The 20,186-nt window shown below is 35.1% G+C and overlaps 1 protein-coding gene across 3 annotated transcripts in view; it reads right to left on the bottom strand.

Annotated features, from left to right (window-relative positions):
- The window catches only part of SEMA3D (semaphorin 3D), a 240,737-nt gene that overhangs the window by 113,794 nt on the left and 106,757 nt on the right, over window positions 1–20,186 (bottom strand). For all 3 annotated transcript variants that reach the window (XM_057304256.1, XM_026504666.4, XM_057304255.1), the window contains 3 exons: window positions 15,144–15,206; window positions 6,460–6,579; window positions 1,493–1,586 (listed from right to left, as the gene is read on the bottom strand). In XM_057304256.1, coding sequence (XP_057160239.1) covers window positions 1,493–1,586; window positions 6,460–6,579; window positions 15,144–15,206 — 277 coding nt within the window. The remainder of the gene's footprint in view (window positions 1–1,492; window positions 1,587–6,459; window positions 6,580–15,143; window positions 15,207–20,186) is intronic.

The following is a 20,186-nucleotide window of genomic DNA, read 5'->3' on the forward strand; positions in this document are numbered from 1 at the left end:
CCAGTTAGGTAAAGTAAATGTAGATATGATACCATTTCCTTCTCTTACAGCAATCCCCTAAAATAAATGGTAAATGACAATATTTCATTTGTGGAGCAAATTTTTTAAAATGGAAGAAAAAAATAACATCAATAAAGACATTACTTGGCAAGAGTAAAGGAAATAAACTATTTGTTTAAAAGATAAAAAACTGTGGATATTTGAACATATTGCCAAAAAAAAAAAAAAAAAAGGTGTGTTTCAACCTAAAAACTCTCTGTATATCCAGGCTTTAAAACTGTCTTCCGTGTATTTAAATCACTTAGGGATTTGTAAGAAGGGTCACCGATGCCTACAATCCATTGTTTTTATTAAGGATATGTTAACCCCACTTGACAGATCAGAATCCCAAATCATCCATCTCACTTTCTGAGGATAATGACTGAACATCAGTCATACAATTTTCAAAACACACAAAACCATGCACGCTTTCACTTCAAAGAAAGATCACTAGTTCTCACTAAGCGAAAATTAAAATGTCACGGTGCTTCACTCTTATCGTCTATTCAAACATTTGATAGACAAGTTAAATAAAAAGAGAGTAAAGTCATGAACCAAACCAAGACAAAAGGGGTCCTTATAATGGTAAAAATTCAGAGGTCGTGCCAACATTCCTCAGAACAGACTTCGGACCACACAGCACTGCCTTCTTTAAACAGGATAGTCACCTCACAAGCGGATTTAAGATGTAGACAAAGCAAGAGAAGACTGAATGTGCTAGCAAAAATTTCACATTTCCATTAATACAATCAGGTTGATGTGAAATTGAGGGAAAAGGTATTATAACATTCTATTATCTGTATTCTATCATTTGTTTTATTAGTATATCCACTACATTTTATTATTAATCCTTCCACTCGAATATTCAACATATTTTGTAACCTGTTATGTTTAGGGAATTGCTAAATTTAACTTCCATAGTAAGCTAAATAGGGACATAGCTTAGTTTAAGAAAATCTGAGGCATCTAAATATAAAATTAGAGAACAAGTAAGTATGTGTCATTTGCATTAAAAAGAATTCAACCAGAAGTTCATTTCAAAAGTGTGTAGAGGGACACCTGGGTGGCTCAGTAGGTTAAGCATCTGCCTTCAGCTCAGGTCATGATCTCGGGGTCCTGGAATCGCCTGTGCTGGCTCCCTGCTTAGCGGGGGTTTGCTTGTCCCCCCCTCCCTCTGCCCTTCCCTCTCCTTGTGCTCTCACTTTCTCTCTCTCAGATAAATAAACATAAATTTAAAAAAAAAAAAAACTGTGTAGAAATGAAGGATTGCTCGGGACTCCCTTTAGGATAAGGGTGCTAAATATAGAGATTTGGCACTAAAACACCATAACCAAATAGCCAGTGAAAGAGTAATTCCAAATAATCTTTAACTCAATAAGAAAATGTGGTTTAGTCTACATACACCTTTTCAGAAAACCACCTAAAAGCAAGAACTGCCTGCCATTGATCTTACCTGTCATTACCGAAGCAAAAGGCTGCTGAGGATCAAAAGGACATTTCAGTCTGCCAGACTCCAAATTATGTGTGTCTAGTTTGAATATAACTTCCTGTTATGAGAAATATTAACACAAGTGAGATTTTTTAAAAATAGCAGGATCAGCAAGAAGATAGATAAGAACTAAATGCTAACTCATTAATTCAACAAGAACTGATTGAGCATATAGCATGTGCATCGTGCTGTGCTCCTTAACTCTCTAGCAAATATTATTTCTGGCAAGGCTCAATTCCCATGTTTTGGTCTGTGTTTGCCCAAAGTAATAATGATAATACTGAATGAATTTTTTAATCGGAAATAGTGGTATAACCATCAATTCACTAATTCTGGACCACTCTCACTATCAAAATCACCGTCAAGCACACATATTTCTTAAGGCTAATAACAAATTTATTGAGCCTAGTAAGCTAATTTCCTCATCTAAGAAATGAATTTATGGGGCGCCTGGCTGGCTCAGTCCATTGAGCATGTGACTGTGGATCTCAGGTTCATGACTTTGAGCCCCATGTTGGGTATAAAGATTACTTAAAAAAAAAAAAAAGAAATGAATTTACTATAATAATTATACTTTATTACTCTTGTGGTTTATTTACTCATACATCTGCACCTATACCAAAATAGGCCTTGTGACATTTTGTGATTTTAGAGACATAAAAGTGTTCTAAGGCAGGCAGTTCATTTACAGAGCTGTTGATACATGTGGACAAAAAAAAAAGCCAACAACAACAAAAAAAGAAACCCTGTTGTAGTATTTTCACTATTATGAAAACACTGTACACATTAAAACCACATAGTTATTTTGGCTGAAATATCTATTTTTATAATAGTGGCCACAGACAGAACGACATTGGCAGACTTTTAATATTCAGGAAAAAATAACATCTTAAGTTGAACTTTCCAAGAAAAATATGAATGTATAATGAATATGGCCCCATGAGTTTGAGTGTTTCATAACAATGACAACACTACCATCCAGCAGAAAGGCTGATGACTCACCCTGCATATGCACTAGTTAGAGAAATTCAGCATTTCAGACATTTTCTCTAGATGGTGTATCTACCAACTTGTATCAGAACACACGTGTAATAAGAAAGGAACATTCGGTGCTACTTATCTAGAAAGTAAGCAGTGAAGCAAAAGGGATAGAGGGAATTGGATTGTTTGTTGTATTGTGTTGTCATTTCAGATTTGTTTCTTCTGAACAGAACCAATAGCAACGACCACCTTATTAAAAAAAATATTGGTAGTAATTTAAATAGCATGATTGACAATGGCTATTTCATAGTTTTAAGTAAATGCACTTTAATGTTAACAGGAATAGTCCCTGCCATTAATAGGTACTAACCGTGGGCCAGGAAATTTATGTACATTGTCTCACTGAATCCTCACCATAAGCCTAAAGCTGTAGCTACTTTAAGAATTTCAGCTTTTCTAGTGGAATATTGAGCACAGAAGGGGTTAACTATCTTGTTCAGCATCACATAGCTAGTAAGAGGCAAAGCAGTAGCTTGAACTCTCAGGGCTGTCCCCAAAGTTCATGCTGTTAACCAATCTCACCTCAGAATTCCAAACTCACGGATTTAAAAATGTGTTGAAATCAATTTATAGACTCACCATGACCATGTAATACGATCAAATCCAAGTATGTTTACTTAGAACAGGCCAGCTAATGACAAGCTATGATAGTGGAGCCTTGGCACGGAAAAGGTATAGTGAGAACCTGTTTAGGGCGTGCTTCCCAACTGTGAATGCAGCTAGAGAGATGTCAGGAAAAAAACACCTGTAGACAGTGGCTCTTATGTGTGTTTAAATATCATTAACGGCACATTATTTTCCACAGGTCAAACAGAACTGTTCACTCTAAAGCCTATATAATGGGATATTGTAATGGGAAAAAGTAAACTGAATCCCAGTATGCCAGAAGATTATAGTAAAGTTAAAAAGGAAAGACCAAGAACATAGGAGAACGTCACAGCTGATGAAAAGTACTAGATAAACCCTCATAATTGTGCAGACTTCTGTTTTTAAGATGCAACATTTCATTACATTCTCAAGATAAGCCCATAACATTGATATCTTGAAGGCTTAGGACAAGGTCTCCCTTAAAATCTCCTGGAGAAAGGAATTATCAGAAAAGCAAGTTTCCTTAAGCCAGAGTCAAGGACACCAAGAGGAAAATTTTGTAAAAAATAATGGCTGACTGAGTGGACATTGGAAGATAAAATGGCTGAATTACATGACACTAATTTTGAGACAACTTCAGTTTTATAAGAAAATTCCTTCAGCCTAATTAAGTAAAAAATTAAGTAAGTAAAAAATTAATTAAAAATTAATTAATTAAGTATTATATTGAAGAGATGAGCATGACAGCAAACATTTAATCATCAGAGCAATTATGCAAAGTTATTGCTAATACCACCCCCACTTAAAGATGAGATTTGCAGCAGCAGAGGGGAGATCCCAGATGAAAGAACACACTTCCAGTGTAATTACTAAACAACGTTCAGGCATTGTCAGTATCACAGGATAAATGTATATATTTACACACACAGAATATATATAGATACACACATATATATATACATACACACACACCCATACACACACACACACACACATTTATACATACACATGCATGCAAACACACACTGCAGACATTTTTACATGAAATTTACGTACACACTCTTAAAATCCTTGCCTTGCTGCCTGTTGTGTTCCCATTGCCTAGTACAGCTGGGTAGTAAGTGGTAATGACTGGAATGAAGCAAGTGTTCTGCCAAAGCCTATACAAGCATTTTCTCATTTTATCCTCCAAATAACTCTGTGAGATAGTTACTATTATTATCATCCTCATTTTGCTGAATAAACAGAAGCTTAGAGAGTTTATGCAGGGCACAAAAGACTACGGAGCTGGTAAATGACTGAAGCCATAACTCAAACTCTGGCTCCCCAGGCTCCCGGATTAGCTGTTGACAACTGCCCCGACTCCTGTCCTGAAATTCGGACCCAGCCGCCCGCGTGGCATGACCTCACTGAACAGTTCGCAAATGCAGAATGTACAAAACTCACTCACCGTTTCCCTCGCAAACTTGTTACTATTCTCACCTTAGTAACACCACTCTCCAACTCACTGCCAAGGACAGAAATCTGGGATTCATTTGAGCTTTTCTCCCCCTTCCCTCTCACTGCCCCAGTATTCCCACACTTCCCTTCTCCGTCCCTCTTGTATATTGCCGGCCCCTCTTTCCAGCCACTTCAGGGGCAACCTTATCTATTTGAAAATGGAAGAGCCTTCTAAATTCCCTCTGGAAAAACAATGAATTCTTGGGACTAATAATTCATTAAAAAAAAGTTAACCATCTTCAAACAGTGTTGCCATACAATTACCTGTATTCCTGAGCAGAGGAAAACTCACCGGGCTCATATCCCGGCTCACCCATAATTCTCCTACTCACAGAACTTGTAAATCTGACTGCCCTAGGTCCTCTTGACAGTCCCAAGCTAAGTAATTAGCTCCATCTAAATTCCCTTTCAGCACTTGTGACTTTTAGGAGTTAAAGAACACTATTTGCACCCCTCAGCAAGTTGTGAGTTTGGCCTTTAGCCTCAGGCCTCAAAACACATCCACGCTGTGGGGCTATCTAATGTAATTACACCCTATGCTATGAGCTACTGTTATATATTACCCTTCATCAAAGCTGGGCAAGAGAACATTACGCCAGCAACAAAGAATGATGGATTCAAGTTGCCAAGTCTCCTAGTGGTTCAGAGATTTAACTATGAGGGTTGCTTTATTTTCAAACAGTTGAGAATGGGCTGGTTAGACAAGTTGGTTAGAGAGGAAAATTAATCCAGCCACAGCTGTGGGTTTGATCTCTGCATGAATCAGTTAAATCAATGTAAAGAAACCTGTTCTATAAGCCCAGACTTTACTTTCAAACACACAGCCAATTATCCTGCAAATATGTGTGGTTATTCACAAGTAGTATATACATAAACATAAGGATGACAGTACAACCCATCAAACCCATACAAAGAAACAATTTAGAGTCTAAAGCTCTGTTGGACATGCTTGCTCTAGAGACAGACTGCTTTGGTTCAATTCCTTGCCAGACCACTTATTAGCTGGGTGATTTTAGGCATGTTATTTAATTCCACTGAGACTCAATTTTTTACTAACTTGTAAGTTGGGAGTTATAAAGGTAACTAACTTCAAATAAAAGTGTTGTGAAATTTCAGAGACAATTCATGTAAAGTGCCTGGCACAGTCCATGATACAAAGAAGGCACTTTAACGTATTAGTTATTAATTAAATTACTGAGATCTGCATGTTTCTCATTGATTAAAATGCTCATTGATAGCTGGAATATATTACTCTTAATTTAGTACATCTTTATTTGCACTATGGCAATTTGGCCTGGCAGAAATAATGAGTTCAGTGTGTTAATGACTATCCATATAATTTTAAGAAAATAATTAAAATTCTCCGTACTTCGTGTGCACCACTGTAACTGTATATAACAGGTCAAATTTGCCGGATGGGAAAAATGAAATAGTTTAGAAGATACAATTCCACTGCAAGGCCGTATGGGATGTGGATTTTTACTAACAGCAACTAATATAGATCTAATTACAATGGAAACTCAAGAGAAAATAAAGACATACACAGAGCCCATAGAAAACAAACACTTTCAACATTTTACACTTTCAATTTTGATCATCTCATTAAAAAAACTTCTAATAAAAAAAACTTTTTATTGGATAGATGAAGTGTGTAACCAAAATGGCAATCTATAAGGTGGTTGGGAACATGAGTTCTTTCTATATGATTCAAACTTTATATTCAAATCTGCCTGTTTTATGTCAAAGACATTAAATGACAAGGTATTATAACTAATTGTTTTCATGCTATTTCATTATATTACCTCCTTGTAGACTCCAAGATCAATATAACCACATATTGGATGAAATGCTCCAGTTCCACACACATAAATGTGAGTTTTGTTATAGGGCTGAAGTACACGGATGAAATTTGCACATTCTGTCTATTGGACATAAAAAAAAAATAAAAGCATTAGTACGTAATTCACGTTTTTGAAAGATTATCATTCATACCACCTGTTTTCCAAGTAGATAAATCATCAAGAAAAACAGCAAAAATGAAAATGATTTATGAGACATGCTTAAACATCTGACTTAGCAAAGGAGGCAAAACAAACTAGAAACTGTGGCTTAAATGAGTGAATGAAGCTTTTTTGAAGTTTTACAGGTGTTGAACTAATCAGAATGCTAGAATGCACATCTCTATAGGTATTCAGCGGGGCCTAGAGAATGGATATCAACAGAATGAGATATCCATATCTTCTTTCAGGAATTACCTAAGAACATAACCTGTCATTTCTGATGTTCCCACATTGTGTATCCCATATAGATCCTACTGTTGACAACGTCAACTCTCTCAGCGACCGTGAACAAAACACTAACACACTTGTGTATTCCCAGATATGTATTCCATTCTTATTGGATAGAATGCCCTACCACTTTATTCCCATCTATTTTCAATGTTACAGAGCCTTTAAGACTCAACTTAATTTCTGTTTATTCCAAGAATATCTTGTTTTTCCCATACACTTTTTAACACCGAGTCTAATTTTTGAAGACACTTTTAGATTTCTGCTTGTTTTGCATGTGCTTAGTCCTAAAAATATTTCTTTGCATTATTATTGTTATAACATATATTATCTATCCCCTAGTTACTTATAAGTAGTGACTCTCAATTTTTCAGAGTAGTCATTCCTGTTATTATACATTATTTTTGATTTACCTCACATAAGTAATTCCTTATCTTTACATAATTTTTGGCTTCATGGTTCCTGGACCCCAAAACCCCGGAGGAAACACTGGCTGGAGTATACTTTTATTCTGGATTGACTCTATCTAGGAGATGGGGAAGTGTTCACCAAGAAAGGTATAAACCTATGAAACCACTGGGATTCACAGAAAAAGTCTATTTCTTCCCTACCTGAATGGCCATGGGTTCCTCACCGGTGAGATGTTGACCTAATGGGTCACTCTTGTTTGGGTTGTTAAGAAGGAATATATTACAAAACAACCCCAAAGACAGAAAACAGTGACCTAACTGGTAGGGTGGTTTTTAGAATTAAATACAATTTTCAGAAGCAGACAAAAACTTACCTAATGAGATTAAGTTAAATAATATAATATTAATAATTACTATTTACCCTGATTTTGATCTATATAAAATATCAATATGCCAGTGGCTATTCAGATTTTAGAATGAAAAGCTACGCCTGCGTATCTGTGGTACAGAGTTCCTAGTCTCTAGTACTTCCCTTGGCCAGCTAGCATTGCAATTTTATGTCTCAAGAATTCATAGATCCCAGTTAATAAAATGTATACATTCTACCACAGAAGAATGTTACAGTGAACTCATTGAATCTTCTGTTCTCTGCTTTCCTATAAACAAAGCAGTTCCTTAAGATTGTGTGAAGGGACAGTATCATTATCAGTCTCTCAGAGAGCTACACAAGCAAAGGATGTTTCTTTATCAGGTAGGCAGACTTAGCACTCTTTAATAAGGGTACCGCATCTGGTTAACTAGGTTTTATGCTGCGGGAAGAAAAAGGCACATCCAAGGATGTGCAAATCACACTACAGACATCTTTATCATCCTGAATATTTTCATATATTTTGTATATGTTCTCAAACACTCATTACATGCAGTCTCTTAAGAAAGGAAAGCTTTAAATCCACGAAGACAGTTTTCTGGCACATAGTCTTGTTGAACAAAATCATATTATGTCAGTGTTCCACCTTTCTGTCAAGGTGTCTGATGGAGAGAATTTATTTTCTATTTGCACAAAGGCACCATAGGGGACATCATGTTAGGCAGTCTCAAATGAAAATCTAATTCAGGCAATACATATGTCATACTAATGATTTTGAACAAATAACAGAGACACAGTAATATGAGAAAAGCAAGGCAAAAAATTTAAAACTGTCTGCGATCACCAGATAAACTGTAATGATGGCTTCATCACTAGAATGAGAGGTTTTAATATCCTTCAGCTTTTATTTTACTCACTCCTGCTCACTGAAGGGACTTTTATTTCTTGGCTTTTCCCCCCATGAAGAGCTTTATACGAGGGTGAGATCTATACCAGGAACAGTACACAGGGAGGGGAAGAGTAGAATCACACTGCTGGAGTGAGGACGGACTGACTCGCTGCTCATTATTCCATCATTTTTTAAAAAGCTGTTTTAACAAGTAGTCGTAGAATTTAGATGGTAATTGTTATGAACTGAGTACTTGTGTCCTCTAAAATTCATTGCTTGAAACCCTAACCTCCCCCCTCCCAGTGGGATGGTAATAAGAGGGGGGGCTTTTGGAGGTAACTAGCTTTAGAAAAGATCCTGAGATTGGGATCATCATGATGTGATTGGTGCCCTTATGGGATGAGACAGAACTCTCTTTCTGACTCTCTCCCCCTCTCTCCCTTTTTCTCCGTCTCTCCCTCCTCCCTCCCCCTCTCCCTCCCTCCCTCTCTCTCTCTTCCATGTGCAGGTACAACAGGATGATGGCCATCTGCAAGCCAGGAAGAGAATTTTCATCAAGCACCAAGTCTACCAGCGCTTTGATCTTGAACTTCCCAGCCTCCAGTACTGTGAGAAATAAATGTCTGTTGTTTAAGCCACCTAGTTTATGACATTTTGTTACAGTAGCCCACACTGACTATGGCAGTAATTTTATAAGATTCTGAAATAAATATTTGTATAAAGAAATAAAACTACTTCCTTTCATATCATAAAATACGGAGTCAGAAAGATTAGGGACTATGAGAGACACGGCATTGTTTTTAAAAAGGCTAATAAGGCCCAGGATGAAATTTTATACACAGAGGAGATATAATGTTACTGATTATGAAGAAAAAGCTCTGAATCACACCTAAAACATTCCATATTCTTTAACTTTTCTAGGAGTACTTTATTAAAACACAGCCAGCCCTGGAAAGTAATTTATTATGCTAGTTTTTTGACTTGGTGAGATATTCACAAGGATTTATGAAATTCCTTCTTCTCCCAGATTGGGCTGACATGGAATAGAGCAATTTATGGGTGAGTCCTCCATTGTCTGACAGTTTGCAAAAAAGTCAGTTCTGCTCGAAGTGTTCTGTAGCAAGGTTGAGAGGGTAGTTCTCAAAGCAGCCTGGAGGCAAGGAAAGGGAATTGCTTGCCTGAAGAATGAGAAACCTGGGAACAGAGATCCTACAAGATCAAGTTTTTCTTAAATAGCAGGAGCAATGATTAACTTGATTTAATTCACTTAGCGACCTGCATGGCAATTCATGGTAGCATAATTCTGTGAGGCATGAAAAAAGATAATTTTGAGAAGCAGCTTTTTTAACTTTCCCTGAAAGCTGGCTAATTTGTTAGCTATTCCCCACAACTGCAAGTGTGGTTGCATGTGAGCAAACATTTCAATTTAGCGAGTAATATGCTCAAATTTGGAAAAATATGAATTTCTCCTTTCCTTATTCTTCCCACCTACTCCCCTTCCCACCTACCAACACTCCCATTGGAAGAAAGAGAGAAGAAATTTTAAAACTAGTATCGACTTTTTAATTCTCTCAAGTAATGTTTCAATATTTTACCTCACATATACATTTATACATTGTATGTAATTAAATAAATAAGACAAATATAAAACTGAATTAATACTTGGAAGAAAAGGCTAATATATATTTGTATTATGTATTAACACTTGGAATTTTAGTTTCTCCCTAGATATATGAAAAAAATAGCAATACAGAAATACAGTAATTTAATTCTCTAGACTTATATACAGTCCAATTAAATCTAATACAGCTTTATATGTATTTCTGATAACTAACCTATAATTGCTAATTTTAATTAGGTTATATATGGAGAGACACTCTGATTTAGGTATCTAGTTTGTTTTTATTTTTAGTGTATTTTGCAGAATATAGTGATCATCAAACATTTTTGGTCATCACCACAGACTTTTCACGGTGCTACGGTGCTTGTCTAACAGACCTCAGAATAGAATCCAGTCTACAGATTGTCTGAGTGGTTCAGTGGGTTAAGCAGTCCACTCTTGATTTAGACTCAGGTCATGATCTCAGGGTCCTGGAATCAAGCCCAGCTTCTCTCTGTGCTCAGCGGGGAGTCTGCTGGAAGATTCTTTCTCTCCCTCTCCCTTTGTCCCTCCCCCACGCACACGCAGGCACACTGTTTCTCTCTCAAAAAGAGATAAATCTTAGAAAAAAATTCCAGTCTACACAGGTATCTGCTTAGGTCTTACAGTGTTGAAAATATTTTAATAATTTGCCGACACTTCAAAATAAATACATGATAATCCCCATATCACATTTCTCTTTTAAAAATGGAAGATCTAAAGTAGAAGTTTCTACAGAGCAAAAACTAGCTGTCCTGGCAAGACAGAGGAAAATATTTTAAAGAAAAAAAAGAGACATATGCCAATTTAAATATTTAAAAGTGTATATATCAAATAGGATAACTATGAAAAAATATTTTTAAGTAAGTTTGATCACAAAGTAATAATATATTTTATACACATACGTATCTTGAAAATATGCATAATATGCTATAATATATATATATGTATATATATATATATGTATCTTGTATATGTGTGTGTATATATATATATATGTATATATATATATATCTTGAAAATCTGTAAATACCCAGTAAGGAAAAGACAAACACTAAAATTGGAAAATGAACAAATTATAGAGATATGATGTTCCAAAAAGTAAGTCCTAATTTTACAACTACATAAAATATTTAGTATTTATAGTAATGAAAGGATTTCAGGCAAAAATAACAAAAATAATTTTCTTTTTGTTGGCAAAGATTAAATACATTCATTTTATTCATTTACGTATTAGCGTTAAATATTAACCATATGTTTACCCACTATTATTAGCAAGAGTATAGCAAAATATACCCTCTCATGAACATGTACTGCTGGTTAAAGCACAAAAGGCATAAACTTTCTGGAAGGTAATTTTGCAATGTGCATAAAAAATTTATATCCTAAAAAGCCCTCAAATTATATTCTTGACCAGTAATTCTACTCAATAATCAATGATGCTCACAGTATTTACATATAAGATTTTTCATGTGAAGCATCACTTAGAATAGCTAAAAACTGGATTTATACCAAACTTCTAACAACAGAGGATTGATGAAATAATATATAAAGGAATGCAGTGTAGCTATTAAAAGTAGTGTTATAGAAAGGAATTTAATGACATGGGAAAATGCTCATGGCAGTTTGCAAAGTGAAAAAAAATGTTTTAGGGGACTATGTATACAATGATTTCATTCTGAAAAATAGTAAATAGATAAGATAGAAGAATAAACATCAAAATGTCACCAGCTATCTCTGGGTAATGTTCATGGGGGAGGAGATATTTACAGATGACTTCCATGTAATTTGCAAACTCTCTACAATGAGCACTTTGTTTTGCTTTTAGATGTTCTTTTAAAAAGAAGAAAGAAAGAATGTAATCATAGAACTTGGGCGATGGAAGATCCTCGAAGTCTACGTCATGTCTCCATTGACAAGGTTGTGTGCCTCTAGGGTTAAGATGACAAACACAACCCAGGCTGCCCACATCCTGTGTGTTCTTTTGCCCGGACTGAGAGGTTGACTCCACTCTTTATAGTCCGGACTAAGGACATTTCTTTGGTGACTTTCTTTTGAATAATATTCTAAGCAGAAACAAAATACTATGAAATAGCTTCCTGTCACTATTTCCTTTCTTTGGACTAAACTAGAGACTGTGGTCAAGAAAGGGGAATAGTTCTCTTTTGTTTCCTCATCTTCCACTCCCTCCCCACCCCAACTAGCTAACTTTCATTATGGTAAATAATTCACTATTTTTCAGTTATATAGTACCTTTGTGTAAAGGGACAGTCTTTCCAAACACTTGTTAATCCTAAAAACACTCTTGGGAAGTAGGTAAAAATTACTAGAGAGAAGGGAGGAGAGAAGGTAATGCCAAAGGTAATAAAAGAGGTCAATAAAACCACACACTTGTCTCAGTTTTCTGTAGGCTGGAATCTAAGCAACGCTGTAAACCGAGGCTCTCTATTACAGAGATATTGAAGAGAGAAGTGATTTGAGGGGTACAGTTTGGGGGATAAGGTTTTCAGACCTTATACGTAGAGTTCACACCTTTATGCGTAGATCACAGTGTTGTGTAAGAACCCTGATTATGGGGCAAGACTTCTGGATTCAATTCCTGGCTTCACTATTTACTAGATATGTGATACTGGGCCAGCCATTTAATTTTTCTGGCCTCAGTCTTCTCACCTACAAAATGAGGAATAATAATAAAATCTAGCATATAATATCGTTGTGAGGATTAAACGAGATTATAAAGCATTGGAAGCTGTTCCTGTAACATGGTAAGTGTTATAAAAGTGTTAGCCATTCTTAGCAATTCTAAAATATACTATTATTTTAAAGTGACAGATTAAAAAGAAGGGGACAAGAACCGTATTATCCCTACATGATTCACCAGCAAACTTTACAGATTGTAGTAAAAAGAGAAAAACTTCCCGTATCTCTAATCCTGGGCTGGCAGTAATTGTGCTTAAAGGTTAAAGGTGATTAGCAGCTCCCAAATACAAATGAATTGTAGGAATAGGTTTCGTGTACTGGGTCCTACACACTGTAGGATACCACCTCCAGAAAAGTTTATCACCCTTTGCTTTAACTTAATAATAGGAGCCAACTGAGTTATTCTATAACTAGAATTAGTGAACACACTGAAATGAGAACACTGTCACAAGTAAAACCTTCACTGATAGTTTGACCTTGAGTGTTTATCCCTCATCTACTCCATGGGAACACTGACACTAGTTTATTGAAGGAAATTTAAACCACCTTTTCCTCCTGGCCTCCTTTTTAAACAGTCAATTCTGGTAAAACACAAAATATTAAAGTGTTCATGCTGTTTATGGCATGTTTGTACTGTTATTAACATAATTTTGAAAACTCTCATAACTAATGCATCCCTTTTCCCCCGCAAGTACAAAAAGGTATGAGGATTTGCAGACCTGAGCACCTGCTCAGTTAGCATATTGAACAGGGTGAAGAGATTAGAGACATGAGAGGAAGAAGAATATATTTTAGAATAGTTTGATCTTTTTCAAGTAAAATAAATGTAAAAACTGTTTCTTGTTGCCTTTGATGCTAATATCCTCTGATATATTTCTGTTAACATAAATGTGCCTGAAAACATTTAATACTGAAAGAACATAAAATCAGGCATAATCAAAAGTTTCTTTCGTTTTGATCATTTTGTTTTGCAGTATCGTTACTATGTATTAAAAGCTCTATGATAGTAGAAACTGTATCCTTTCATACACATATTTATGTACATATTTAGGTTCTTAATAAATATTTGTTGAATAAATAAATACATGAACCAATGGGTGAGCAAACCAGCTGTTCCAAATTCTTAGTCTTCTAAACTTCCCCTCAATTATATTAGGTATCACGTGTCACGTTGTTTTATTTTTATCACATTGGTAAAGTGACAATTTTTGTATCTAATTATGCTTTCCTATAACACACACTCTTTGTTGTTATTAAAGAAAAGGCATTGTTCATCTTAATCCCCCTGGGTTACTGTGTTTACAGCAACATTAGAGAATGTTGCAAAAGATGCCTCAAGATATCTATGTTTCTGAAAAGTTTAGAACCTCTTTTCATCTTCAGTTACATTCAGGAAGTGATTTATTTTGCCCAAAAAAAAAAAAAAAAAAAAAAGAAAGGAAGAAAAGAAAGAGAGAGAGAGAGCAATTCTCCCTATCACCACAGTGCAAGAAGTCAGGGCAGAACTCAGAGCATCTGGCCTGAATCAGAACACTCAGATGAGGACAAGAGGCAGAAGAGCCACAGCACTCTTCCGTCACTGCTGGAGATAAAACAGACAACACAATGTCGGGGAGGATACAGGGCAACTTGGACAACGCGAAAGCAATTCGGACAGGATGCCTCCAGAGCAATTGAGTTGGTCACGTGTATCTATAGGTTTTCTCTGTCTCTTAAGGCAACTTAAACCAGAAGTTTATATTAGAACCCCATTATTTATCCTTTATAAGTTATTTCCTATAATTATGCTTAAGCGAATTTAAAGTTTAACTTTAATTCAAATTCACTTAAATATCAATTGTATGTTTGTGATGCTAAAATATTCATGATTTCATGTGCATTTACAAAATACAGGCATATAAATGAAAAATATACAGTCCTATAAGTATATTTTCTGATGATTTATTTTTTAATATTTTAAGTGAGTTTCTGAGATTTCTGTGAAGATAATAGTAATATCCAGAATTAACGCTTTAGAAAATCTAGTATTTCTAAATCTCTGAGAATAATGGCAAGACAGAAATATTTATATCTTCTTAATCTTTACACAGAATGTTAATGCAGTCTTAAAAATAATACACCAATGCCATTAATTCAATAGAAAAATATACATATTTATTATCAGTATCAGTTTAACAAAGGTCTCATACTTACATTGCCATCTTTCCCAGCTAATTTACATAATTCCACTCGTTCCTTTGCAGCGGGCCAATAAATCTGTAAAATATTTCAAAGTGTGTCAGAATTTGAATATCTAAAACACCCTACAAATCTTAAATAGGAAATTGTGTGTGTTAAATTGAGTAGTGGATATCAAGCTAAAAGCATGTTAGATATGATGTAAGAATTTTGAGATTCAGATATTTTCCAAAGCCACCCTAAAAAAATTTCTAAGAAAAACTACAGAACCATCCATTTGTATATTTCAACCTTCAGATTTCTTTTTAAAGGTATGTAATAATAGATACGTTATGTTGGTAAGGCCATAAATTCTTATCGTGATGTCGATAGAATTTCAGAATAGCATTTGCTTAAGTAAGAGATTCTACTTAGGCTGTTTTTCTGTGTTTACTCAGAGTGGTGGGGCATTATACATGTGTGCAGGGAAATGCGTGAAACAGCACTTCATTACAAGCATAAGTTATCACTCCAAGTCAAAGACCAGGGTGGATTTGCTGGCAAATTTAACGTGTATGGAGCTCAAATGCATCTGTCACTTAAACATTTTTTAATGTATTATCTTATTTAAATCTCACAGTGACCCCATGAGATGGATGTCCTTACTCTCCCCATTGTCACATTAGAAAACTCATTCATACAGCCATTAAGTAACACGTCAAGTATCATGCCACAAACATAGTCACCGGCAAGGCCAAAATATGACCCAAAGCCTGTCTGAAGTAGGGGGTCTCAATCACCACATAGTAATTATTATTTGGGTAAATGATTAAGGATAAGGGCAGCAAATCCCTTGGTTGGTAGCTTTTAATCATGACTTAAACATCTTGAATTTTTCACACAGGTTTTCTTTTGTTTTTAACAAAGTTTAGCAATTCTGTCAAGAAGGTTTTGCAAAATGAGGTTCAAACAGTTACTTTACTCCATTAGCTTAAAGAAAGAAACGCTCTCTGCTAAGCTACAGGCAAGAAGAAACAAGAAGAGCTAACTCTGAATTGCTTATAATATATGTTCCAAGAGTTTCTGACAAACTTTGATTATGTTTCTCACCAATGTTAGCAGAACATGTCTTAATAGCTGAGGAAAAAGGAAAATATCCTGAGGGAATGCACCCAAAGAGACTTGTAAAACCTGGAATTCACAAATGACTTAGAAGTCACAAATATTTATATGGCATTATCTTCGTAGTAAAATTTTAGGGTTTTAAGTCCCTGAATAAAGAAGAATAGAGAATACATTTCAAACTCTCTTCCTAGACAAATTCAATAAAGTTACTAAGATTTTTAAATGAAGCAAGGTTGTTCATTTAGAGCACATTCTAACAGGCTGCAAATTATAGTCCAAAGGTGTACCTAGGCAGGGTGGTAGAGCCAGCAGTAGGCTCAAGTGATGAGCTAACCTTGATGTGGTTAGCAGTAAGGACCTAAAGATGCAATTTATTCAAAAATGGTTTAAATCACGGGAATTATACTTTCACACAATTTTGAAAATTAACCAGCCATAAAATATAAATAGACCACAGCAATAAAAAATAGTATGGATGGATCTTAGCAATTCATTATTAAGTAAAAAAGTACAGCCCCCCTAATTACAAACAGAACAATCCCCTCAGAATAATGCTAAAAACAACTAAAATAAAATAGACGCTTTTAAGGTATATGCGTAGATGGAATAAGTAAGTAAAAAGAAAAACAAGAGAGTGATGAATACTGGATTCAGAACGATGGTTGCCCCAGACTGAAAAAAAGAAGGCTTAAATTGTGGTAAGAAACAACTATTTACCAGAGCTTAGCTTTTGTTCTGGATGATGTCTTTTTCAGATATTTAATGTATAATTTAAAACAACTAAGGAATGTAGATTAGTAAATACATTAATCAAAATGGGCCATGCATAGGCTGATGGAGAATAGTCGATCATCAACCCAGAATGAGGTCCTAAATAAATCAATCAACGAAGAGTAAACGTAGAACACCACAGCTCGTGGGAAAGTTGAAAGTTTCTTCCAGTTGTTTTTTAATTGTTTGTTTGTTTGCTTATTTTTAACCATTAGTAGCAAAAACACTGAAGCCAGTGTTCTTTTTCCATCCCATAAAAATGTCATCTTGAATTCATGGTAGTTTGCTTCTGATTTGCATTTGTGAACTCAAGGCACCCTCTCTCAAGGTATTTTTTTCTTCAAGATTCATTTTTGTTATTATTTTTAATTGTGGTAAAATAGACATAACATGAAATTTACCATCTTAGCCATTTTTATAGTTCAATATTGTCAAGTATATTCACTCGGGGCAACCAATCTCCAGAATTCTTTCATCTTGCAAAACTGTAACTCTATACTTGCTGATTCCTGAATATTATAGTGATTTTACAAAAGACAGACAACCTTGTACCATCAGACTGAAAATAAGAGGCATGCAGAACACATATCCATGATCTGTCAACGGGTTTAAAGTTTAGCTTGTTTTATTTGGTGTCTACTCTAGATTAATACTTCTTTGAGTCCTTTCAATATGTCAGATGCTATTCTTTTCTGTTTTTCATGATGATAAGTTTCAATCACATTTCAGAAATGAATTTAGAACAAATAGTTATAGATATTTGTTCTGATCTAAATATCTTATTGGTATAAATTCTATAAAAAAAGGAAAGGAAAATACAGAATTCTTCTGTATTAAGTAAATAAGATTTAAAGAGGAGGAAGATTATCATAGGGTTCTATTTTTTTTTTTTTACCTTGAAAAAGCATTTGGGTGATGAGTTAAAGCAAATCATGAGATACATGTTTCTAAAATTGATTTTGAATATATTTGTAGAGGCTTCAGAAAGGTGGGAGTTATTTAGAGTGATGAAACGTGGAAGCCATCTTTATGCCTTCTTTGAAATCTAAACGAAAGTTCCAAAGTTAGCACAGAGTAAGTATTGCTCATTAGTTATTCGTTCATTACACGCATAATTACAAAGGGCCCTCTGTATGTCTGGCAAGGTGTGGCACTGAGTCAGGAAGACAGTTCTATAAATAGATAAGGTACCTGCATTTCTCTGGGAGATACAAAGTGAGCAGAGAGATCAGAGGACGGAGCCACTGTGCTCAGGGAGCACTAAGGGGCCCCAAGTGGCCGACCAGCATACAGAGCCCGACTTTTGAGCCATTGTTTTCAGTTACTTGCTCTTAATAGTTGACTCTAATTTTTTTTTAAGGACTTAACACTAAAATAGTAGTTATAGATTCCTTTCTTCTCTTTGCAAAGGAATACAAATCTCTAAAAGATGTTTTAATGGTTTTGTTGTACATTTTCAGCTATGAATTGTAAGTCATATAATTGTAAGTTGAATTGATTCTTAATTCACATAATTGTAAATTGAAATGTGTCGTCCTAGTTAATGAAGCAATAAAACTAAAATTACAAGCATCAGAGAATCAGGTTTTTGATTAGTGGGTAAATGTTCTACAAAGATACCCAAGCACTGAGAATTTGTTGAGCGCCAGAAACCGATTTTAACAAATCTTCTAATGTCTGTTTATAAAGGATATTTTTTCCCAAAATGTTATCTCACTTTTCAACATTTACCTTCAATCTCATAATGTCTACACCCTGCTAAAAAAGGAAATTATCCTTTAATCATTATTATAGTACAGTAATTCTAAGATAGTATCACAAAGTTAATTTTACTTCTTAAGATAACATAAGCCTTAAAAATAAAGATTCATTAGGATTATACACTGGCTTATTTTGACACAATGCTGTCAAGAATTCAGGAATCACAAATAGAATTACCTTAATAACAACAACCTAGGCGATATCTGATGGTCTTCCAGACTCAAAACATTTACTTAAAAGGAGGGAAAAATAATCATTGTAGTTGTGCCAATATTTGAAAGCTATCATTTTAATTATGATTTATAGTGGGATTTTCTTTTACTTACCACCTAGTCATTAGAATAAAGGGTCTTTTAAAAAATATTCCTTTTAATTCTTTGTTGGTAAAGAATTTACAGAAGCAAAATTTCACTTAATTCAATCTAAAAATATAATCAAGCAAAACAATAAGTAAAAACAACAAAAAACCCACAAACTTACATGGGGTTGGCAGAAATATGTTTAAGTAGTATTTTTGTTTTTCAATAATGTTTTGAAGTGGCATATATGTGACATATATATCACTATCTCTATTTCTCCATCTATATAAAAGTCTTCCACCACTTTCGTATTTTTCTAGTCAAATTGTGTGTGCGCATGTGTGCGTGTATATGTGCATGTGTGCATGGTGTGTGTGCGTGTGCATATATGTGCGTATATGTGTGCATGTGTTTGTAGGTGGATAGAGAAGGAGAAGAGAGAGATGCACACAGAGATACATCGAGAGAGAGATATCAACTCTGTGTATAGAACAACAGAATTTATGAATAATTCCAAGTTTTAGCATGGTTTACACAAAAGCCCAAGAAGGACCCGAGATCCTCAGATTATTTCAGTACTGAATATTACCATATTCAGTAGCCCAGATTATTTCAGTAAAAATACAATGTCCACAAAATCTATAAAAAGCCCTCTTGATTATTAGGTAATGTGCAGTTTTAAAGCAGTGGTTATTAACATTCTCATTACTTCTGAATTTATTGGCAGTAAAATGACATGTACATTTCCTTGTACTTTGGAGCATGGTACACGCAGTGTCAAGCTGTATTAAAAACTGCATGAGCAGGACAAACAAAACACAAACCCCTAAAGCTGACGTAGCTGAACTACTCCCTTAGAAAGTTACGCATGGATATTTTTCTTTCACTTATCAAAAAGAGACATAGCAGAGGCAGAGATGCTACTTGCATCATTGCCATATTAATTGTCCTGAAATATTCCCATGGAACACCAGTTCTTAACTAGCGCTGTGTAATGTGCCAGAGGCAGCCTGTGAGGCTACCGTTTTGGCAGAGAGTAGTCTTTGGAACCTTGGTGCTTAGATACAAAGGATCTCAAATATGTGCAAAGCTTACCACTGCTCTCTCTACCCACATGGAGGAC

This window comes from Ursus arctos, unplaced genomic scaffold, assembly GCF_023065955.2.
Source record: "Ursus arctos isolate Adak ecotype North America unplaced genomic scaffold, UrsArc2.0 scaffold_3, whole genome shotgun sequence".
NCBI lineage: Eukaryota > Metazoa > Chordata > Mammalia > Carnivora > Ursidae > Ursus > Ursus arctos.